The 24,237-nt window shown below is 46.7% G+C and overlaps 1 protein-coding gene across 1 annotated transcript in view; it reads left to right on the top strand.

Moving 5' to 3' along the window:
* The window catches only part of Slc14a2 (solute carrier family 14 member 2), a 46,836-nt gene extending 23,178 nt beyond the window's left edge, over positions 1–23,658 (top strand). Inside the window, exons 10-19 of the mRNA XM_027935643.2 lie at positions 6,231–6,353; positions 8,669–8,751; positions 9,371–9,530; positions 10,248–10,437; positions 10,976–11,104; positions 11,944–12,136; positions 14,903–15,050; positions 15,718–15,852; positions 19,375–19,424; positions 22,667–23,658. Of these exons, the coding sequence (XP_027791444.2) occupies positions 6,231–6,353; positions 8,669–8,751; positions 9,371–9,530; positions 10,248–10,437; positions 10,976–11,104; positions 11,944–12,136; positions 14,903–15,050; positions 15,718–15,852; positions 19,375–19,424; positions 22,667–22,867 (1,412 nt within the window). The 3' untranslated portion in view covers positions 22,868–23,658. The remainder of the gene's footprint in view (positions 1–6,230; positions 6,354–8,668; positions 8,752–9,370; positions 9,531–10,247; positions 10,438–10,975; positions 11,105–11,943; positions 12,137–14,902; positions 15,051–15,717; positions 15,853–19,374; positions 19,425–22,666) is intronic.
* The last annotated feature ends 579 nt before the right edge of the window (positions 23,659–24,237 follow it).

Genomic DNA, 24,237 nt, shown 5'->3' with positions numbered 1-24,237 from the left:
AAATCCAGGCAATTCCATAGGTCAGCTGGGAGCTGGGCAGGGAAGGAGCAGAGAACAAGTTGAAATCATCAACTGTGAGGCTTATTTTACAGTTATGGTGACTCCTATCTCACCTTCCTAAAAAATTTTTAAAAATCAGGTACCTAAGAAGCTGGAGTTTCCAAACAATTTATCTCCAAATGTTCCTATAGGCCAGGTCTTCCTCTTTACCTCGCCTGCTCTCAACCCACCTCCAGCCAGTTCTATTAGGAAGGTGCAGGCAGACTGTGGGGTTTTACTTGAGGAAAGGGGACTACAGTTCTAGAAAAATAAATTCTAGAATATGCTATTGAGCCCTTGCATTCGAAAGCAGAATTAACTGACAGACCAAAAATAAAACCCTCATGGGAAGTAATGTTTAGGAAAATAAATCTTAAGACTACGAGGCAAAAGACAGAGCAGACCTATATAACACCTCCTTCTGGCCTTGACAATAGCTGTGTGACCACAAGCAAGTCACTCCATGCTCTAGGCCTCAGTTTCCCAATCCATAAAATCAGAGGGACTAGAGAATCTCAGAAGTCCATGCCTCTGATAGTTATCCTCCAAACTATCAACTAAATACAGAAAAAGAGGTCACAAGCATCCATTTCTCTGTGTGTGTGTGTGTGTGTGTGTGTATGAGAGCTTTGCTAGTGCAAAGCTCGACTTCCACATAGGGAAACATCTGCCCAAATTGTGGCCAAAGCATAATCATGTAGAACATTTTGTAGGAAAAATCAAACTATATAGATGTGTTACCTCAAAAAAAAAAAAAGTCATTGACGTTGCAGCTAGGAAATTGCCCTGTAGTGTGTGGGTGTGTCCCCAAACAGCAGAGTGAGGGAATAAGAGGCCCAGGGAGCAGGGACGGATGACAAACACCTCTCGATGGTAGATTGCAGATGCTCCATGTGTCGATACTGCGTGTGATGCATGGCCGGCATTGATGCGCCTCCAGGAGAGGGCGAACCCTGATCCAAACCTGAGAGACAACCTGTAGAAGGTATGTAAGCGTTGGCCTTTTGGGGTTGATTTTTAGAAAGACAGACCAGATCATTTTCCTCTTCTGAAAGACATCAAATAGGGTTCAGGTGTGTTTTGTTACCTCAAAAAAATTGTAATAAGCCTCAACATTTGATTTCACAGGTGGGCTCTTCTGTAGAATCTTTTTTTACCACTGATAATTTGAAAGGCTGGCATCTCCTGTGCATTAGGGGTCAGTAGAGGCAGGAGCTCTTGGGGACCACTGTTCCCCAGAGAAGGTGTTTCTGAAACCAATCAGTGCAGCTCAGACTATTCTCTCCTTCTGAATCAATGGGAGAAAGCATCACGGGAGGCTTGCTGTTAAAACACGGGAGGGTGGCAGTCCTGGAGGGCAGAGACCATGCCCCTAAAGTGGTCCTGAATGGCCCCTGTCGTGAAGCTACTTGCATAGGAACACTTCATGAGCCTGTTGGAGGGGGGAAGAATGGCCATTTCCTGCACCAAGTGTCATGCCAGGGAGCGACTCGGCCACTGAGGTACTAAGAACAGAGCTATACCCCTGAGTGCCTCAGCATCTGTGTAGCCATGTCCAAGGAGCAGAGAAACATGATGGCCAGTGTCCTAGGGGCCCACATCTGTTTACTGAACCAGGCCACTCGAGTTCTAGTTTCTGTGTGTGTCTGATGTTTGGGGGAGGGCGACATGATAAAAGCACTTATTGAGCACCTAGTGTGAACAAAATTTATACTTGGGATAGAGGCCCAGCCCCACCTTTAAGCAGTCTTGGGCTTCATGGCCAGATGGAATAAACCCATGTAACATCTGGTGATCAAAACAAATCGCATCAAGCCAGATCTCGATCTTCCTTGGCCTGTTTTCTTCTTTCTCATTAACTGAGTTCTTCCAGCCCCTCTTACAGGACCATTTTATCAACCACCATCTATAAACTTCCATCCTTTTAGCCAAGTAATTCAAAATAGTCATCCCTCAACTTCCAAAATCTACACAACTCAACTATAAATTCTATCATCCTCCAAAAGCTTTCCACCTCTATTTCAATATTTATCAATCATTTAACATTTGCCATAAGAAATATTATTTTTAAAATAGTTCATACTCTGGGGTATCCAACGACTATACTATTCAGAAATTAAAATTTGCAGATTCAACTACACTTCTGAGTGCCTATGGTATACCTGGTACCTGATAAGTACCAGGGGTGCTAAAGGAAGTTAGTATGATCCTGGCTGTCAAGGACCTCACCGTCCTATTAAGGTGACAGTCGGGAACAAATGATTAATCCTCAGCTAGGTAAGGGGCAGCACACGTAGGTGTAAAATACCAGGTGTCTGAGACAGAGGATGGATCCTTCCAGTGCCATCTGAGGGGAGTTTGTCCTTTCTAAAGACGTCCCCAAGGGAGAAGCACTGCCAAATTATTTTCCAGAGCATTTTGCAAGCATGATCTCATTTTATTACAGAATGAGAAAGAAATGGCAGGTATGCCTCTGAGATGTCTGTCTCATTCACAGGTAGGATTTGCAAGGTCAGCCCGACAGATCCTAAGCACATTTTCCAGGGAGAATTGCATGCCTGCACTTGAGGAAACTGTGAGGTCACATGACTTGCAAAAGGCCAAGCAAAAATTAGTGACTTCTGGTTCTCAGTCAGTGTTGTTTTCTTTTTTTTCCCCACCACACCAATGGTACATCTCATTTCTAGAACTTTTGATAGACATGCTCATAATATTCTTGAAATTGCCTTTATCCATTATGAAAGTCTTGAGAATTTGTCCCAGAGGCCAGCAGTAAATTGCTATCACCTTCACTTTAAGGGTTTGCCAGCCTTGGGAAGCTGGTTATTTCATCTCCAATCTTCTTTGTGGCATTTGTTCCCACCTCTCAATCTCAACCCTCCCAGACACAGCCTGAAGGGCTGCAGCCCAGCACTTCAATATCACCCATACGACAAAGGTGCCTCTTAGTGTTTGTTTTGCTGAGGTTTTGTTTTTATGTTGTTTTGTTTCTTGGCTTCTGGGTTCTGAGCAGGCACAGAATCGGAGCTACTAAATATGCAGACCAGGGGGACAGAGGCTGAGCCACCAGGCTTCTGCAGCCACCTGTATGATGTAGGACAGATGAGGCTAGATGCCAGAGGAAGTCTCAGGAAGCAGGTTTATTTAAGCTGCAATGGTCCAGAGGGGCTGATTCCTAAAAATCTCTGGATCCCAAGTCTTGAAATTCTTTTAGATTTCTACTCAGTGGGATAGTTACAGGACAGTGGGAGTGGGTGGGAACATAACAGTTACTCTTTGTCCCATATTCTTAGGCTAGAGAGAGGTTTCACACATTTTGTCTACAAACCTGGCATTTACAAGAAAGAGGAAGCTTCAAACCACATTTGAGCTCTTTGCAGAACTCCTGTGAAATCCTGTTGACAGTCTTGTAAAAGTCTTTCTGACAAGAGAAGAAGCTTAATTATGGTGGGGGAGGGTTCTTTGGGGTGGGGGGTACGTGCTCTGCTTCATGTAAGCCCTGCCTGATGGATAAGCTCAGCCTCACCCGCACCTTGGCCAGCAAGCCCAGCTCGCCCTGCCTCTGCTAGTATATAACTCAGTGAACAAAATCTAGGGTATCTTAACAACCAGCAATTTTCCCTTTGGATTGCCAAGACTTTCGGATAAATGTTGCTTTGGTTTGCTAAACTGAAGGACCCTCTTTGTACATATGAAAAATAACACAGGCTCATAGGCAGCATGTGTTGTCCCCTTTGATATCCAGGACCAGGTCCCAGGATAAAAAGAAAGGAAGACAGGTCTGTGCTGCACCGTGCAGCCAGCCCTGGGTGGAGAGAGCAGCAAACTGAGCATCAAGAGACCTGATGCAATTCGCAGCTCTGCCGAGATTAATGAGCTGTGTGTCCTGGAGAGTTGATTTCCTTAGACAGGGGAGGCGGGCTGTGATCCCGAAACTCCCTTCAATTCTGCGTTTATGATGCTAAGGTTAAAATACAGCTCTGCCAAGGAGATGGCTGGGTGGCCAGCACTCGTTATACGAGGAACAAGAAGCAATGGTCCAACAGAGATGCCCTCCCAGTCTGACAGATGTGCTCTGGGGATTGACATTATGGGAGAACACCCTGCTTTGTCAGTGGTGCAAGGATGCCCCTTCCATTCTCACCCTGCATGAACCCTGTCTGCAGAGGTGTCTGGGGGCAAGCTGACTTCCTGGTGTCTCTGCGGTGCATTGTTGACTTCCACTCCCCAGCTTGGGATGAGGCTGAAGGCTGACCCACACACAGGATGCCTAACAGTAACTGCTTCTCCACCTGAGCCAGAGGGAAGGGACAGTCTTTTGTTACCTTTCAATCTAAAAGACTAAGCAAGGCCTCATTCTTTGTTCATGCATACCCGCAGACTCTTGGGGTTTTGTTCCTCCTGTGTTCTGAGCTTTGTTAAAGTTGTCCCTAGAGGGGCTGGGTTGAGGCTCAGGAGTAGAGTACTCGCCTCGCACCTGCGAGACCTGGGTTCGATCCACAGCACCACGTAAAAATAAATAAGTGAAATAAAGGTATTGTGTCCAACTACAACTAAAATAAATAAATAAAGTTGTCCCTAGAACAGTGTGATGGAGACCAGTGTTTTCAGATTTCAATGTACCTCCAAATCAGCAGGTTTCTTGCTTGAAAGCAGATTTCAACTCAGCAGGTTGGGGATGAAACATTCCTGGCAAGCTCCCTAGTGATGTCCATGAAGTTGGACCATGGACCAGACTGGGCGTTGAAGATGCAGAGAAAAGGAAAGAGTCCCCATTTGTAGGTTGCTACAGAATACTCAGTGCTCATGTGTCCCTGAGTTCAATTTACCATACCAAAAAAAAAAAAAAAAAGAAGGAGGAGGACGAGAGGGAGGAGGAGGAGAAATCATCTTTAGCCTCAATTTTTCATCTTTTGGCAACATCATTTTCTAACCTGTGTGTTTCAAGTTACCATTGAAAGAGCCAACTGTGTTAACTTAGAAAATGTGCAAATGTAATAGTGTAAATGTTTTCCACTCGCCCAGGCAGCTACTGGAGCATGTGATTCTGGTATACTAAAGAATCTCTAGCAGAGTGTGTTAAACTTGCATGCCCTAGGAATCACCAAATATTCCAGTAAACGGACCTTGAGTAGGCCTAGGCACATGCAATTTAACAAAGCACCCAGGTGATTCCATGCTGTGAGTTCTCAGACCATGCCTTGAAAAATCTGTTCCTAGTGGTAAGAGTGCTCTCCTACCCGTAGTATGGAAATTGAAGACCATATGATACAGAACAGGGATTCTTGGAGCTGAGAACTTATTCAAGGCACTTGGTTCCCCATAGATTGATATTTGTCAAACTTTACTGTGCATGGAACTCACTTGGGGAATCTTGTTGAAAGACACATTCTAATTCCATCAGTCTGGGGTAAGACCTGAGATTCTGCATTTCTAACAAGCTCACAGCTGATGCCAATGCTGGTCCGGGAACCACACTTTGAGTAGCAAGAACCTAGACTTCTCAGCCCAAGCTGCATATTAGAGCCATTTTTAAATACATGGGCATTAAAAACTTCGATTTTTTAAATTAGTCTGGGGTAAGGCTCATGCATTTTTTAAAATCACCCAGGTGAGGTAATACACAGCCATTTAGAACTCTCTAGCCCAGGTGTGTCCAAGGCACTGGCTGAAGAGTAGTGACTGGGCAGTCAGCCCAGGATCCACCTGTTCATGCTGGTCTAAGGTACAATTAAATGGCTCTTAGGCTGTCTCTTCCATCTCTTGACACAGATGTAACTCAGGTTTCTGTAGGGAAAGTAAATAGCAATTGCCATGGATTAGAAGCTGAGGGTTGAAAGGCTTAATGCAGAATTATATAGAAATCATCCTGCGTCTCAATTTTCCATCTTTTGGCAATATCAACGCCCACCTATCCATTTCAAGGTGGGCCAAGTGAGTTAACTTATAAAGTGTGCAAATGTAGCCATGTGAACGTTTTCCACTGCTCTGGGCAGCCTCTGGACCACGTGCCTCTGCTGTGCAGTCGCAGTGGAGTGCTTTATACAAAGACTGATGTAGTCACTACTCCGGATCAGACTGTCACACTCTACTTCCCAGCTTCTGGGTGTGGTTTTTCCTGGCTCTCTGCTTGGCGCTCAGGGGTATGGACCAAATGAGGTGCTGACCTGTCTCTTCTCGCCCCTGGCTAGGTGGCAGTGGGGAGCAGTCACCACCACCAGGCCCGAAGGCCGAGGAGGGCTCTGAGGCTGTGCTCCCCAGGCACAGGAGCGTGTTCCACATCGAGTGGTCGTCCATTCGGAGGAGGAGCAAAGGTGTGAGCACTCTCCCCCTCGTGTGCAGTCCCTGGCTTCCTCATCTCTAATAAAACAGGGGCAGTGACAGTACCTGCTTCACAGCATGGTGGGGAGACCCATGAAGGTCAGGTTCATTCTTTTTACGTGACCATTGACCAAAGACACCATTTTCCTTGGTCTGAACACACCCTGCCTACGGTCCAGGCTGTGGGCTAACACAGGGCTAGGCCAGGGGTCTCAGCCTGGCTACATGTATCCCATCCCCAAAGCTTTAATTTAATTCATCTGAGGAGTAGCTGGGCTGGCCTGGGGTCCTTTAGAGCTCTTTATGAGATTCTAATTTACCACCAATTCAAAAACCACTGGTCTGGGAGATTATAGTTGAAAAGGCCTCATCTGAGACAGTGGTGGGAATATCAAGGCCAAGGGAACAGGAGGAGGGTGATGGTGAGGAGGGGACCAGGGGGAGCAGCCAAAGCTGAGCAGGTGAAGAAGCCAGAGACCTGGAAGATGAGGCAGGTTCTGGTAAACAGGGGGAGTCTGGAGAGATCAGCTGCAGTGTGGAGTAGCCTCGTGGAGAGACAGAGAGCCAGTCCCAACCCCAACCCCCAGAGAGGGGAGCAGATTGCCCAGGGTTGCACAGCTAGCCAGAGGCACTGCAGGAGGTAGAGATGACTCCTCAGGTAGTTCCCCCCTTACAACACATGCCTCCCTGAAGATGCATCAGTATTTCCTTCCTCCAGTTCATCTAATCTCTCCCTTGCACATCAGAAGTCAGCAAGGCCAGAGAAATGGGTCTGGGGAGGTTATAGGAAGATTTACAAGGTGGAGAGAGAATTGCAGATAACTGAAGGGCCCCCAAGCCCTTTAGTGTGTCTTTGACAGGGGCCTCTGACATGGTGTGAAAGAGCATTGTCTCAAAAGGTCAATAGCTTCCTTCCTAATATCTCTTGGGATGGTGAGCTGGGGGCATGGTAGAGTGGGATCCCATGCAGAGGAGCCTGGAGATGGAGTGCTTGGGAATTCCGCAGAATGGCAGGCAGAGGAATCTCCAGACAGAAGCAGTGGGTCTGTCAGGAGATCACACATGATCTGAGTTATAGGACTTCTCTCTGCTCCTCCTTTCAAAACTTCCAAAATTAATGTGTTTCTCCTACGTGACATAACATCCCAACCACACTAGTATTTTCAGCCCGTGCTCCTTCAAAAGTGGGAACACAGTGCCTTTGACACATCCCTTTCAGCCTAGACACCCAGAAGTCTCAGGAATACAGAGTGGCAACCGCCAATGCAGTCTCAAAAATACAGGAGGGCAGAGTCCAGCCTGCCATTCTCACACTTGACCACAAGAGGGAGCCATAGCACCAAGACGGAAACTTGCAAGGGCAGATCATTCAGGGTGCCTAAAACCCTACTGAAATTGGTCATCCACAAAAAATAAGCTGTCCTCAGTAATCAAAAGTGTTTAGAGTCACATTACAAGAGTTTTCTAGAATTAAAAGTATACACAAAAGGTTATATGAAGTATCTACATGGATATCACTTATCCTGATCCAAACAGCAATTGCCATCTATTAAAATGCCTAAAATTGGGGCTGGGGATGTGGCTCAAGTGGTAGCGCGCTCGCCTGGCATGCGTGCGGCCCGGGTTCGATCCTCAGCACCACATACAAACAAAGATGTTGTATCCGCTGAGAACTAAAAAATAAATATTAAAAAAATTCTCTCTCTCTCTCTCTCTCTCTCTCTCTCTCTCTTTAAAAAAAAAAAATGCCTAAAATTCAGAGACAAACATCAAAAAATAGAGAATAAGAGAGAAAGAGACAGAAACATAGGGACAGAGAAAACCAAAGACCAATCACCCTGAAATCAGCCAGCTAGGGAGAGTCAGAGTCAAGTTCAAACCCAGATCCTTCATGGCCCAGGCAGCCTACTGCTTCATAAGGAGCAAGTGAAGGACGGCAACCCCATCCAGTCCCTTCCTCTTGCACTGACTTGTGGCATAGGAGAAAGAACTCTGGTTTCAGGGGTCACAGGAAAGTCACATCCCTCAGGGGCTCCTGTTTCCTCATTTAATGAACATAGGAGTCGAGCTACATTGGGGCTTCTTCATCAAGGGTCAGTGAACTCCCGATACTCCTCTGAACTCCCTATATTCCTTGTAAAACATCCTGTTTACATGATCACGTACATTTTTTTTCCCAAAGGGAGGACCCAAATGGGCCTAAGACCAGTAAAGGAAGGTACAATATGCCCAAGAGTCTAACTCGAGCCTTGTACTAAAGTACTGCTGAGGTGCCCGAACTGATGATTCTCTTTCCTTCCTTCTTCAGTGTTTGGAAAAAGCGAACACCAGGAGAGACAAGCCAAAGAGCCATTTCCCTATCCATACCGGAAGCCCACCATTGAGCTGCTTGTGAGTACAGGGTGTCCCAAATCAGGGACAGCACCTTCCAGTCACACCACCTGTAGTAGATTAGGGAGCTGAGGTCTGTCAAGGAGATTTTCTCATTTAGGCAAATTTTTCTTGAAATTCATATTTTCAGACATGTAGGGACATTTAGATAAAATGGTCACGGTTTGCTTTGTGAACTTTCATATTCCTTTTATTTGAATTATCTCTTATCAGATTTCCTCTAAATCAAGAATTTAGGAAATAAGATCATGCCAATTTTCAAAAATGGAATCTTCACTTATTCAAGTTCATACCTTTATATTCATGGCCAGTTCAATTTTAAAGAGTGTACAGGCAGAAGTGAAAACGATTTCTTCTAGAAAGAAGAGTATGGTATATATATTTAAAATTCTAGACATCTGTGTTTAACCTTAACCCTACTGTTTGACCTTGACCTTTGCAAATAAGAATCTCTGTATGCCTGAGCCCTCTACCACAAATGAGAATGAAAATGTCCTCTCGTCCCTCATTAAATGAGGTGGCCTGTCAAACAAAAGAAACAGGTCCCTGAGGACCACACACATCAGTGTGAAAACCACAGGTGACAGGAGGCTCTTGCCCATCTCTTCTCCCTGGGCAGGATCTGAACACCATGGAGGAGAGCTCCGAGATTAAGGTAGAAACCAGCACGTCCAGGATTTCCTGGGTCCAGAGCTCCATGGCCGCCAGCAGGAAGAGGGTCAGCAAAGCCCTCAGCTACATCACGGGAGAGATGAAGGAATGCGGAGAGAGACTTAAAGGTACAGTTTTGTGACAGCAGCCCTAGATCTACACCTAAAAGGTCACCTTGGCCACCCCTGGAAATGCACTGCCATAATGGGGGCTGAGGAGGTGTTTCTGTAGACTAAGAATGAGCTCTATCTAGGGTTTTCCAGGAAAGCTAGGATTTGCTGTTACATAGTCTCTTGGGATATAAATACAGGTACAGATACATGTGCAAACTCTCATTTCTAAATGGCATAGTCCTGCGCTCCCAAATGTCCCACTCAGATAAACATTTGTAGTGCTGGGATTCTAGAGAGTTAGCAGCATTCTAGAAAAATGCCTTCTGGCTGACGTACAGGAGAACTGTCTACCAGGTCAATAGATTCTCTCCAGCAATGCCCCTGAGCTCAGCTCCTGGGTGTGGCAACCTCTATGAAGCAAGAGAGTTTTCTGGAAACTTTATGCCACTCTTATGGGAAGCATAGACCACACAGGGGACCTAACCCCCACCGCAGGAAGGACAACCTAGAGACGACGTCCAGCTGGCAAGGGGTCCCAAGGTTTTGGGCAGTCAATGCTCTCCCAGGTTCTCCTTTGACACTCTTCTGTGGCAGGTGACAGCAGGTGGCTGGCTCCCTAGAAGCCCACTTTGGATTTTCAGAGAGATCCCACACTCCCTGGGCCTGGCCACCAGACCTCGCCCGGGACCTCCACACCGAGCCTTTGCCAAGTCCCTCCCTGTTCCGTTTCAGACAAATCCCCAGTGTTCCAGTTTCTGGACTGGGTGCTCCGGGGCACGTCTCAGGTGATGTTCGTGAACAACCCCCTCAGCGGCATCCTCATCGTCCTTGGCCTCTTCATCCAGAACCCCTGGTGGGCCATCTCGGGTTGCCTGGGCACCATTGTGTCCACCTTGACAGCCCTCATCCTGAGCCAGGACAGGTAAGTCCCCAGAGACCCAAAGTCCAAGTGTAAGGCCAAGAGGGCACTCCTCCGAGAGGACCCCTTCTCACCCCTCAGCTCAGAAACCCCTCAGAATAAGAGCACTGGTAGCTGAAGGCAATATTTCCTAGGGACATACACATTTTTCTAGAGAAAAATGCAGGGGTGATAGGGCTGTGTCCTCACCCAGTCACTCCCATAATGATGGCCTGTGAAGCATGTGGCAGGAAAAGGCCCTGGGAGCCAGGAGTGGTAACGCACGCCTGTAATCCCAGCAGCTCAGGAGGCTGAGGCAGGAGGATCGCAGAATCAAAGCCAACCTCAGCAACTTAGCAAGACCCTTTCTCTAAATAAAAATATTAAAAAGGGCTGGGGATGTGGCTCAGTGGTTAAGTGCAGAAAGGACAACCTAGAGACGACGTCCAGTTGGCAAGGGGTCCCAAGGTTTTGGGCAGTCAATCCCCGATACCTAAATAAATAAATAAATAAATAAAAGGCCTGGGAAAACCTCCACTTCACCAGCCCCATTTGTCCCCAGGTCAGCAATTGCAGCAGGACTCCATGGCTACAACGGAGTGCTGGTGGGGCTGCTGATGGCAGTGTTCTCAGACAAAGGCGACTATTACTGGTGGCTTCTGCTCCCTGTCATCGTCATGTCCATGTCTTGGTAAGTCTGTTCTGAGGTCATGGGTTCAAATCCAAAGGCCACTGTTCTTTTTACCTTGACCCTGTGACTGCCCATCTAAACTCCGTTTTTAAGTGCCTTTTGTTTAACTTGCACGTCAGAGACACTCACTGGAAACCTTGACTGACATGATGCTGCTGCAGCACAGTGTACAGGTTACCTATACACCGGGTCTCAGCTACCATCCTTTCTTCTTTTGTTAAGATCTAAAAGGGTTTCTGCTTAACCCTGCCAGAGCACAGAGCAAGAAACTGAGGTCCACACAGGGCAAGAACCACACTATGGGGGCCTGTCAGTTTCTGGCAATCTCCTCCCTCCTGCTCCCACATCTTTCCTCTGTCCCTGGGACCCCGACCAGGGTAGGCTGAAGGACAGCCGTGGGGCAGAGCCCTCAGAACACCAGGCTCCTCCCTCACCTCCAGAAAACACCGGGCACCCTGGCCATGAGGCTAGTGAGCTTGGCCACTCAATAAACACTAGCTAAATGACTGAGTGACTGTGATTCCCTCCCCACTGCTCCCCCAACCTGTCCTCTCTCCTCCTGCCTGGGGAGGGAGCTGTATGAGGAAGTAGTGAGACTTCTGTCCTTTAAAACATCTCCCAGAAAGCCCTCTTTCTGGAGGTGAGTGTGGGCATCCCTTCCTGTACCCTGCACAGGGAGGGGGCCCAGGGAAGGCCCTGCCCCAGGGCCAGTCATGCTCGGGAAGGACCCCAGCAGGCTGCTTTTCTCTGGGAAGGTGCAGGGGTCTCCTGCTGCTGAGTGGCCCGGTGGGGGAGCCAGGCAGCTTCCTGACCACCATGTCTTGTGCTTCTGCCATCAGCCCCATCCTCTCCAGTGCCCTGAGCACCATCTTCAGCAAGTGGGACCTGCCAGTCTTCACGCTGCCCTTCAACATTGCTGTGACCCTGTACCTGGCAGCCACAGGCCACTACAACCTCTTCTTCCCCACGATGCTGCTACAGCCTGCATCCTCTGTGCCCAACATCACCTGGTCGGAGATCCAGGTGCCCTTGGTAAGTGTCATGGAAGGAGGAAGGGCAGTGTCGGTACAAGCTCAATATCAAAGTGGTATCTGCTTATTGTGCACACAAGGAATATCCTGAGTGATAATTCCTGACAGTTATACAATCCAAGACATGCTTTGCACACATTTCATGACCTACCCTCCTTGCCTCCTTCTAAGGGCTAAAAGGATTATTTCTGGTCCCACCTGTTATAACACAGAGAGCAGAATGGAGGCCAAGTTTGGAGACCCACCTGAGATCACACAACAAATTAGTAAGGAGCAAACTCCAGACCCCTGACTCCAGGCCTGGGTTCTTTTCTTTTTTCCTTTGTTGAAAAGTATTTGTGAGCAGGGCATGGTAGGAAGCACATGCCTATAATCTCAGCAACTCAGAGGGCTGAGGCAGGAGGATTGCAAGTTCAAAGCCAGCCTCAGCAATTTAGCAAGGTTTTAAGTAAATTAGCAAGACCCTGTCTCTAAATTTAAAAATGTTTAAAGAAGGGTTTGGGATGTGGCTCAGTGGTAAAGTGACCCTGGATTTAATCTCGGGTACCAAAAAAAAAAAAAGTATTTTTGATGCTTTACTCTGATTTTAATGCAAGTGTGTCTTTTCTTCCCTCAATATCATTGAATCATTAAAAATGTGTACATTATGCTACCATGTATTGGCTTAAAAAGTCACAGTTATAACCTCCAGAGCTTATTTCATTTGCTCTCTGAGGCTGGCTCATGTTTTAAAGCGCAGGTGTTCCCCCAATACGAACTATATATAACAGAGCTTTCAAAATTTTTTTTCCTCTTTAACGAGTATTCTGTATAAAATGCTGACCTCTGGAAGTCTGCCAAGATAATGAATAAGAAGCTACACTAAAAGCACTAAATCAGCTTGAGAAACATGCCCATCAGCCTTCTTATCTAACCAGGCACGTTTTCTCCGAGGCCTCCTACTTTCCATTACGCTAAAAGGCCCCCCAGTCTGACACTCACCCTGAAACTTCATTATTGGCAATTCATCACCACAACACCACTTGGGCTTGTTGAAGGAACTTTTGGAAATAATGAAGCCTGGTGTCTCTCCACATTCCACAACATGGGTCAAAAGAGCCCTCCATTTGCACTAAGAAGCATCATTAGTTAGCAAAAGAAACCTTTGTGATAGCCCCGTTTTGTTGATTGTTATGTTTTTCCAAGGTCCTTCTTGGGTCAGAGGTGAGAAAAGGTGCTGTGTTGGGGTTCAGCTCCCCAGATTTCCCAGTCATGGTATATTCCCAATTCAGTTCTTTTGGAAGCAAAATTACTCAAGCAGTGTGTTATGAGATGATGTCAGAAGTTGCAAGTTTAAGATATTACATTCTCTGCACCACATTTTCAATTGGAAAAATATTTTCATCACTTTATAGAAATGAAAAAAAAAGAAGAATTCTGTATACATAATTTAGACATCCAAAACTCAAGGCAGGGGGAGCCAATTTGTGGTGGTCATTCCTTAAGAAACACCTTTCTGGCTAACTGAATGAATTATGATAATGATTCATTTATTGGATCTTCTTGACAATTCTAATTAGAGTCCAGTTTCTGAAAAATATGTGGTCAATGTCAGAGCAAGGGTCTAAAACTACCAACAGGTTTGAGCCTCCCTGAGTTCCTCTGTTCTCATGGCCATTAGAAAGGCTCCTCAGCTGGGATAACTATGCAGGGATCAAACTGCCCAGTACCACTGCCTCTGTGTCAAACTCTGCCACCTGTCCCCTTGCCCCTGGATGGCCATGCCAGAGCTCCTACTCTGTTCTCCATCCTGGAGTACAGGGTACTGGCCTGCAGGGTTAGCCCACTAGGCCTGTGCTCCTGTCTCCGTATCCTCTCACCAGGTGTGAAGCCCATGAGCTGCAAGTTCTCCGTCCCCTGGCACCCACAGGGACAGTCTTCTCAGAGGGCTCAGATTGACAGGAGACTTGCCATAATAGATAATACAAATTCACCCCAAGATTCTGCTTCTCCCCAGCTTACTGTCCCAGGGGCAGGCAAACCCAGCACATGCCAGTGTGGCCCAAGCCACTTCCACTCAGCACTTCTCTGTACCAAGGGCCTTTGGCCAAACCCTCCAAGACAAAGGACCCAGTGGCAGTCACCAGGGAAGCCTGCATCCTAGTATCCTCCTCTCTGACTCCAGGGCATCTGTGCAAGTGCCTACAAGATTTCCAACTTTCTTGAATGCTCTGTCACTCTCGAGTCCCATTGGACCTCAAAATACCTGGAGAATAGAGTCAGGCAGGGTACCCCAGGTTAACCAACAAGAGAGCAGATGGCGGACATGCCACCTTCTCCAGGCCCCTTCTGTGTCTCGTTGTTCAGCCAGACAAGACTCATGTCACCACACCCAGACATGTGGTTCTTAGAAATACAAAAGTACATTTTCCATCTTCTAGTTAGTCTTCTTGTCATCTTATTTTGTTTGAAAAACATTATGAATGTTTTGATCAGAAATCCATTGCTTTGCTAATGAATAATGCCCTCGAGTGAAAGTTTTTCAGTTTCTCTTCACAAGGAAGATGAGAGTCTTACCCTCCTGTTCCTAAATGAAGGAAACTCAACATCCTGACCCCTGGGTGTTCCAAGAACTCAAATTTAAGATGATCCTTCTTGTATTCCTCTTAGAGTTGACCTATTTGAGTCACCTTGGAAACCAGTGGCAGTATGTGTTGGTGCTGAATCTTGGAGCTAAGGTTGAAGTCATCTCTTTGGCTTCCCTAATAATGTGACTCTGTATCCACAGCTTTTGAGAGCCATCCCCATTGGGATCGGCCAAGTGTACGGCTGCGATAACCCCTGGACCGGAGGCATTTTCCTCGTGGCCCTGTTCATATCCTCACCTCTCATTTGCTTACACGCAGCAATCGGATCCACCATGGGGATGTTAGCAGGTCTGTGTCATCTCTTTCCCTTGTTAATGAGCTGCAGGGACCCCAGTGCCTGGAACCAGCTGTAAAGAAACCAGGGACACGTGTCTTTATCGCCACATCTGCACATTCCCAGAATTCCAAATTCCCCCTCCTTCCACTGCACTGTGTTTCTCCACTATTGGTGGCAGCGCCCTCTAGCTCCTCCAGGTAAAAGTGGTCCTTGAGAAAGACTGGTGCCAGTCACTGACACCGTAGTGTAAATTTAAAGTTTGGGAGAGATTTCCTCTAGGCATTTTCAAAATCTTATCATCCCCAATGACAAAAAGGAGCTGGATCTGTTTGCAAAACGATTCCCTCCCTCCCTTCCCTCCTTCCTTCCTTTCTTTCTTCCTTTTTCTCTTTGGCAGGAGAAGGACATTCTCTGGACTGTTTAAATCAGATTTTAGAGTCTTTTATCAGAGGCTCTCTGCAGCTCCTAACAGCTTAACCACTAGAATTCATGTGGCCCTGTGGCTATTTATTCTGTTTTAGATGTAGTTTCACTGGATAAAATCAGAAGTCCTTTTTTTGCATAAATACCTAAGAGGATTGCTGGTTCTGGGCTGTGAGGACTGTGGCGGGTGTGGTGACAGGCTCACGAGCCCCATAGGATCCATGACTCAGTACTGACACCTGCCTTCTCTTCCAGCGCTCAGCATTGCCACGCCCTTTGATGCCATCTACTTCGGCCTGTGTGGCTTCAACAGCACTCTGGCATGCATCGCCATTGGAGGCATGTTCTACGTCATCACCTGGCAGACGCATCTCCTGGCCATTGCCTGTGGTAGGTACCTCTGACAGTGTCCCCAAAAAAGATCCACCCTGTGAAAATTCTGCTACTCCCCAAAGATAAATAGGGGGATCTGTTTGCTTTATAGCTGGGCTTTTAGTTAAAACTGTCTTCAATAGCTGCTGAAGGATCAAATGGTTACATGCAAAACTGTTTTCTCCATGGACACGATATTTCTGTCTCATGGTGGCAGGTTTGTTTTGAGGTTATGGCTAGTTCATTGTTGAATTATTTCATTGTTGAACTGCGAATTTCCTGAACAGTGATTGGAGCTGACAAGTGTCTCTTAAGCAAGTTAAGCCTTACACATGAAATCTGGCGATTTACATCACATACAGCATTGAAACTTAAAGATCCAAACATTGACCATAATCCTTTCAAATGATCCCTCTGAGTTACATGCTCAGTGCCCCAGGAACCTAGATTAACCATAACAATTGGCATATTTTTATATTTTCATCCTTGAACATTTTTTATTTCTTGATGTTTTATGAAGGAAAACCGAATAAAACTCCTTTTGAAACAGAGATTTAAAACAGAGATGTCACTTCAGCACAGCATAGATTCCGGAATATGATCTCCATTAACTTAAGGAATAAGTTTACAATCAAAAGCTTCCCAAATATTCTTTACTGGGGAAGATGTTCTGGATCAGGTATTACCATAGACTTGTTTCCTTAATATAATTGGTATATATACTGTCTTTTCTCTCTTTTTTCTTTTTTATTATTTTTTAGTTGTAGATGGACACAATATCTTTCTTTTATTTAGTTATTTTTGTGTGGTGCTGAGGATCAAACCCAGTGCCTCACATGTGCTAGGCAAGCGCTCCACCACTGAGCCACAACCCTAGCCCCCAAGATATGTTTTCTTTTGTACTTTATTATCATAAAGTACATTAAGTATCATAAAGTCACTGCAAACATGAAGAAGGCGAACCCTGAAGTAGGTGTGAAGGGTTAGTGCTGCTGTATTTTTCTTCCTTCCTTTTAAAAATTATTTTGTGACCCCAAAAATCTCCGTTGTAAAGCCAGGCACTGTAGGTACTTATGTAATTATTTTTATTTGCTCATATTGACCAAATAAGCTTAGCACTAAAGAGGCATTTTAAGTGTCACCTGGCTAGCCTACACCAGCTCTATGAGGCTGGTTTTTTTCCATTTTGTGAAGGTGAAAAAAATTCCTCAAAGAACCAGGGCCAAGATGAGGATGTGACAAATGAGGCAGCTCAAATGCAAAACTGCAGGAGGTGTTCACTGTCAGTGTCCTGCAGGTGATGAGGTCTACATGTCTCCATGACCCTGAGCTTGAAGGCCACCTTAAATTTTATACCTCACTCACCTCTCCAGAGTTCCAACCTCCAAAAAGGTTAACATGTCAGATGTTACACCAGTGATTTTCAACCAAGGGTGATTTCCCCCTTACCTGGGGACATTGGCAATGTCTGGTGGCATTCTTATTTGTCACACCTAGGAGAAGGAAGGGATTTCTATGGGCATCTCCTGGGTAGAGGCCAGGGCTGCTGGTAAACACCCTACAGCGCAGACACATTGTAGCCTCCACAACAAAGACTGTCCATGTGCCGTGGTTGTGAAAGCTGACACGGGTCATCTCATTCAATCTTCACTACAACTTCAAACCATGTGGGTCCAATTACCATCCCCACTTCACAGATGGGGAACTAAAGCTAAAGGAAGTAAAATAAATTGCCCAGAATGGGGTCTGTAAAGACTGTGTCTGTGCTCCTTGGAGGGGATCAGATTCCTTCCTGAAGCCAGTGCTTTCTCTTCGGGCTGAAAGATCCAGAATAGTCATGGTCCTTTTCTGCAGTCACACAGAGAGGGACAAGACAGGTAAGGTGGAAGGCTCCTTCCATTGCAGCCTGCTCTGTCTGTCCCACAGGACAGACAATTCTCCCTCCCTTCAACCCAGACGGGCTGCATGTCCTCCACCCCCTCTGCTGACTATCCTTCCTCCTCCCTCCTCACAATGCAGGCCCTGCAACTGCAGATGAGCAGACATAAGGTTTTCAGAGAGTTTTCCTGTTGGTAACAGATCAAATTTGATTAAAGATATCAAATCTGAGAATAACTCCTCCAGTTCCTGGGCCAATAGCTGAATCTGATGTGTTGGGCTCTCAGGCCACCGCCTCAGCCTCCACCTCAGCCTCCGCCTCACCCTCCACTCTTCACCAGCCACGCCCAGAGCCCCACTCAGCCTTCTGGCTCCCCTATTATTGGGGGTCAGGCGGCATTGGATTGACCTTTGACCCTTCCATTTGCCCTGCTCTTTCTAACCTCAGCCCTGAGAGGCCGCTGGGCACAGTGGGTAAGAGCCCCGCCTTGGAATCAGGTGACCAGGGCTCAGTCATTTGTCAGCCATATAGTCCTAAGCAAGTCCCTTGAACTCTCAGTGCCCGATGCTAACTGTGCCCACCTCATAGAGCTGTTGTCTAGAACAGACCAGATAATTCATGAGAGCAATGAAAGTAATTCCCAACACCTAGGGAGTGCCCCCCAAAGTGCTGACCGGGTTTTCTGTGGTCAGTAACCTCTATTAATTAACCAGGATTCAAATGATGCAAAGGATGCCTGGGCTTCTCCTGTTCCCTCTGAAAGAAACTGGCAGGTGCAATGCATGGAACTACTGCATGCCCGCGACCTCCTCATAGAGGTCATCTCTTAATCTCTCCTGCTTCCATCTTGAAACCCTACCCCAAACAACAGGGACTTCTCCAACTCAGAGACAGCATGACAGTCGCTCTATGAAAGCTCTCTGAGCCTCAGTTTTCTCATTTGTGAAATAAAGACAATAATAATGCTTCCATCATAGGAACGCTGAGGGACATGGTTGATGTTCCTACTAAGGGGGCACACGGTGACTATTATGGGTTCACTGTTGTCGGTGTCCTAGGGACAATTGGGACGTTCTCTGTTGAGAAGTGAAGAGCTCAGAGGCAGAGCCCAATTACGCCGTCCCATTTCCATCACTTCTCACCCCTTGCCAGCATCTGGCTCTGGCCAGTGGGCAGTGTGGTCAGGCCCTCCTCTCCAGCACCCAGAAGTCAAGGCCGTCAGCAACATTTGGTGCCCCAAGAGCTGACAGAATGCGGCTTCTCCCTGGAAGCTCATATTATGTTAATGCTTTGTCATGAAATACTCCAGCAGGGAATTGGGGGACTCGCTTGCCTTTGCTGTATAGTAAAATTTTCATTTATGGTTTATGCTGTTAAATGTTCCTTTACTGGAATGCAAGGTGGTGGGACCCAAGAGAACTGTAACAGCCAAATTCTGGCCTTTTTTAACAAAGTTCATCTGCCGACTTAGCTGTACTGGTATTTGCGTGGAATTTAACACTTTTAAACCTGCCAAGCAATGGAAACATAACTCAGTGATTTTTTTAAAAAAATCTGAGATAGCATTAGTGGCATAAAATTAATGAAGAGAAAATATGTCGACCAAGCCTGAGAAGCTGTAAAATAGTTATTGGATATTTATGGATGGTTCTTTCTTCCAGCACTGTTTGCAGCCTACCTGGGGACTGCCCTGGCCAACATGTTATCTGTGGTGAGTCAACATCTCTGGGCTGCAGATGTGCCCACAGTCCCCTCTCAGCTTCCCCCAAACTTGTTCAAAACCCTCCTTCACAAACCCTTCCCAATTCTCCCTCTTGTCTCTAACCACATACCTAGAACATAGTAAGTGCTCAAGAAATAGCAAATGAATGAAGCCCTAAGGTCACAGCCTCAGCACAGGGGAAATTAGATCTGGGGCTTTGCATCTGAATGGCAGAAACTCTGAGAGCTCCCTGTTACCCCCACAAGATGAAAGGAGTTGGTTTTCAGAAGTTCAAATGTCAACTGTTGCTCAATCAAATCCCATTGTCAGTGAGCCCAGGGAGCTTCCCATAGGGCAATTAGAAGTGTGTTCTTTTATAAATCGAACTCTTTTCTCATGCACTATTCTTTAGGATTATTTTTAAATCTTTATTATTTGTTTTTTATAAGTGTCTATAGATCATCTGCCCACCTGGCTTGTGGGTCAATGAGCATCTTTGTCTCATAGCAAATAGCACAGTTCATGGGGGTGAGGGGGTGTTGCTGGCAAAGATCTCAGGAAACAGGGAGAGTCAAGCATTAACCAGCAGAGAGAAGCCAGAGTGGGCAGCTATGCCCAGCAGCCCCAGGGCCCCTTCTATCTGCGCTCACATTGGGTGGTACGTGAGGTCAGGAGGAGCTATTGGCCAGCCCTAGGTCCAGCACATAGTCTTGAGGGCTCAGCATGCAGTTGCTGCCTCCTGTTCTTAGATAAGGACTCAAGGGACACATCACATGAACAACCAGGAAAATTCCTGTTGCTCCTGCAGGTGGGACGGTGGGGACATTCTGCTCATGGCTGTCAAAATTCCTCCTTCTCCTCTAATGAAAACGGGTGTTTTGAACTTAACCTAGGACAGTATTTTCTAAGCAGTGGAGTTAGCTTTCCCTGATACTATCTTGTCTCCCCCAGTGGACTGAGCTCTTCCTCTTGGGCCTATCACATGGTGAGCACTCTGGCTATGACACTTGACACACAGTATTGACACATGTCTAGTATTTGTCGGTCCTCTTCCAGCTTTAGCCCATGCGTTCCTTCAGAACAGGGGCCCTGTCCTGTTCTTCTCTTCATCTTGAGTACCTAGTACAGTACCCAGCACATAATAAGTGCTCAAGAAATAGCAAATGAATGAAGCCCTAAGGTCACAGCCTCCAGCACAGGGGACATTCAAGCTGGGGCTTTGCAGACGACTGTCCAGAAACACTGAGAACAACAAGAGGGTGCAGTCTGACCTCCATGCCTGCTGCCTTTTCTGGCACCATCCATTCACCCATGTGCCTTCCTTGGACAAGGGACCAGAAGAGATACAAAGCAGGAAGCTATGGTTCCTGGTCACTGGTATTTCCAGTGGTGATCAGCCTTCACCTCTGTGGGCAGAGGAGTTACAGATTACAGCGCTCAATTTAGACGTTTTTCAAAATGAAAACAAGCTGGTGTCCTGGGTGCCTCCTGTGTTTAAGACACTGTGCTGACCACGGCCAGGGATACCAAAGCATGCAGGCTATTAACTTACCCAGAAGTCATTTCCAATCTTGTTGAGGAACAGGGTATTAAAATGTTGAATGACATTTATGAGACCATTCAAGCCTCCTCAGAAGAGCCCTTATGAGCCACACTCCTTTGCTTTCTAACGGGCACATGTATCTGCAGCCCCGGGTCTTCAACAATCCTGCCATCTGCTTGATGATAATGACTATGTCCTGAGGACCATTTATTGAGCATTTACTATGCACTCAGCACCATCTCTCCAAGTAGGTATTACGATCTCTGGTTCACTATTGAGGAAATAGGTCTCAAAAAGATTAAATGATTATCACAAGGTGATCAGAGCTGAGATTTGGATCTGAGTATGTGGAGCTCAATGTCCTTTCCACCATGGGACTCCAAGGGATGCATTCCAGAGTACCTTGTGCACCTTGTGCTTTGGAAAGACTCATGGAGCAGCATGTATCACTCAGGGTATCCCTGCAGCCTCTTTTCTGTTCTGTTCTTGTTCTTCCCCCAATGCCCATCCAATGGTGCCATCTTGACACATATGAGTAATTGGTGTTGTCTCTCCCATGGTACCACCTGAGGTTCTTCCTGCTTATAATAACATGATATTTGGGGAAGAGGGGACTTGATTTGATCTGCTTCAGAGTTGAATGTATAGGCTCTCTGTTTGCAAACGATGCACTCAAGCTATCTCAAAAGACTGAGGAAATGCATCCAAAAGCCTCAGGGCACCTCAGGGAATGAAAAACCTGTCACCATCATGAGGAAGGGATGTGGGGATGGAAGAGCCCTTGAGAGGAGAGGCAGCTGCTCTTGTCTCCAGCTCCCAGGGACAAGGCTATCATTCCTCCCCCGACTCCACTGTGTTGCGTCTGTCTGTGAAGGGTTTCTCTGTGGCATGAAGCTTCTCAATGGCCACCTGTCACTGTGCAGTTCTCAAGTCCCTCCAGTTCATATAAGACCTATGAACACTATCTCTGGACCTTTCTTTTTTTTTCCTTTAATTTTTATTGTTGGTTGTTCAAAACATTTCATAGTTCTTGACATATCATATTATCTCTGTACCTTTCAGTTCACGTTCTCAGAAGTAAAGAATCCACGCAAGTTCAAAGCCAGCCTCAGCAAAAGCGAGGCACTAAGCAACTCAGGGAGACCCTGTCTCTAAATAAAATACAAACTAGGGCTGGGGATGAGGCTCAGTGGTTGAGTACCCCTGAGTTCAATCCCCAATACCCAAGAAAAAAAGATCCATTAGTCCAAGCCACCTGCTTATGGGAAGTGGTGTTTGAGTGGGGTGCCCAACTCAAGTCCAGTGAGTTGTGACCAAAGACAAAGGTCTTGAACTTCTAAATGTCTGCCAAAGGCATTCCTTCAATAACAGCTGGTGGGAGGAGACACGGACTACCTCGGTTCCTAGAGCTAGACAAGTGGCCCAGCCAGACTCCCCAAGACAAAGCACACCTTCCACACAGAGGCATGGTAACCCCATTAGAGTTCCAGGGCTGCATTGCCGGAGAGTGTGCTCCCTGCTATGAGGGGGAGGCTAGTGCCATGGTCATGATTTTATTTATATTGGCTTTCAATTAAGCATGCCCTCATCAGTGCCCCCCGGGGACCCCTTCCTCCACCCAGGACCAAAGGCCATTGGTGAGGGCTGATTAAACAGGCGCTAGCACCTCATTAACTCAGGCTTCTCTTTGTGTCTCCCCTCCCTCCAGTTTGGATTACCACCCTGCACCTGGCCCTTCTGCCTCTCAGCGCTCACCTTCCTGCTCCTGACGACCAACAACCCCGCCATCTACAGGCTCCCACTCAGCAAGGTCACCTACCCAGAGGCCAACCGCACCTATTACCTGTCCCAGGAGAGAAACAGAAGAGTATCTACCACAACCAAGTACCAGGCCTACGATGTCTCCTAAGTGGCCCTTTCTAGCAGGCTACCTGTGTCCCCAGGCTAAAGGTCACTTAACCTCCCCTCTGTCTGTTCTGTGATTCTCCCTGCCAAGCACAGACCAAAATGTGTGTGGTCACCTTCAGGAGCCTCCCTAAGATGCACGACACTTGTCCACAACATGTTAGTTTAGACTTGACACCCACGGCTGGCTCTATTGCCCAAGAGCTCCCTTTGAGGGGACTTGCTGTCTTCTGCAAAATAAGCTCATCCTTAAAGAGAGGTCACCCAGAAGGGACAGAGATGGGTGACAAGATCACCCAGCACAGTCATTTAATGTAGCAAAGCACAGTCCAGAGAAATGTTCATTAGCCTGGAAAGCAAGAGGCCTGATCCCCTCCTAGCTCTGCCACTAATGATCCCCAACTGTCTCAGGCTCAATTTCTTGTTGGCAAGGGTTTCTTTATGACAGGGAGGGACTCTAAAGTCTCTTCCACCTCAGAAGTGTTGATTCTTCTCTGTCTCCTATAAACTGATCAAATTAGCATGACCGGCAAGTATTACCTTAGGTTAAATAATAGAAGCAGCAGCAGGACAGCGCTACGGCTCTCCAGAGCTTAACTCTCAGATTAGAGAAGTTCTCCAGATTTGAGGTTAGGAATCTACTTTCACCAGAATTGCCAACTGCCTTTCCTGACAGAACAGAAATGTTTCTGGAGATGTCATAAGATGATCTCTTACAACACTTGAATCACAACATAAAGAAGTATCTTTCCTTTTGTAAAATTCACAATCATAATGTCATTAAACTGCTCTAACATTGTGAGTTGGAACCAGGGTTTCCCTCCACAGTCACGTGCTGCCCACTGGAAGGGTTTTCCTCAGTCACACCTGTCTGGAAAGAGACGAGGGTGGGGTAAAAACTGTCAGAGGAGGGTGTGGTTTGCTGATGGAGAGAGTTACACAGAAATGACCTTGGACATTGCTTTCTGTTTGAGCTGAAGTGCAGATTCTGGTGACCCATGTGTCTTTGAGCATATTTATCCTTGTGTGCCCAGAATACAGACCCAGCTCCTCTTAGATGGCCACTAACTTCCTATTAGTCGCTCTGGGGATAGCACGGACAGAGCTCCTAAACCACAGGACTCCTTTGTGGGAAGCCATGTGCCCCAGCCCTCCCACCTTTCTCTCAGCGGACGGTAAACCTCTTCTTGCCACAGTGACACACACACACACACACACACACACACACACCACTTCCAGTTTAGCATGATGGGACAATGACATAAGAAGGGAGTGGGGAATGGAAGAGGAAGAGGACAAACCCCTCTATGAACACAGCTTTAAGAAAGAACATTTTACACCAGGCATGGTGGCACACTCCTGTAATCCCAGCCA

The sequence above is a fragment of the Marmota flaviventris genome, chromosome 16, assembly GCF_047511675.1.
Source record: "Marmota flaviventris isolate mMarFla1 chromosome 16, mMarFla1.hap1, whole genome shotgun sequence".
NCBI classification, from domain to species: Eukaryota; Metazoa; Chordata; class Mammalia; order Rodentia; family Sciuridae; genus Marmota; species Marmota flaviventris.
Note: the sequence above shows the minus strand (reverse complement) of the source record. Positions and strands in the feature narration are given on the sequence as shown.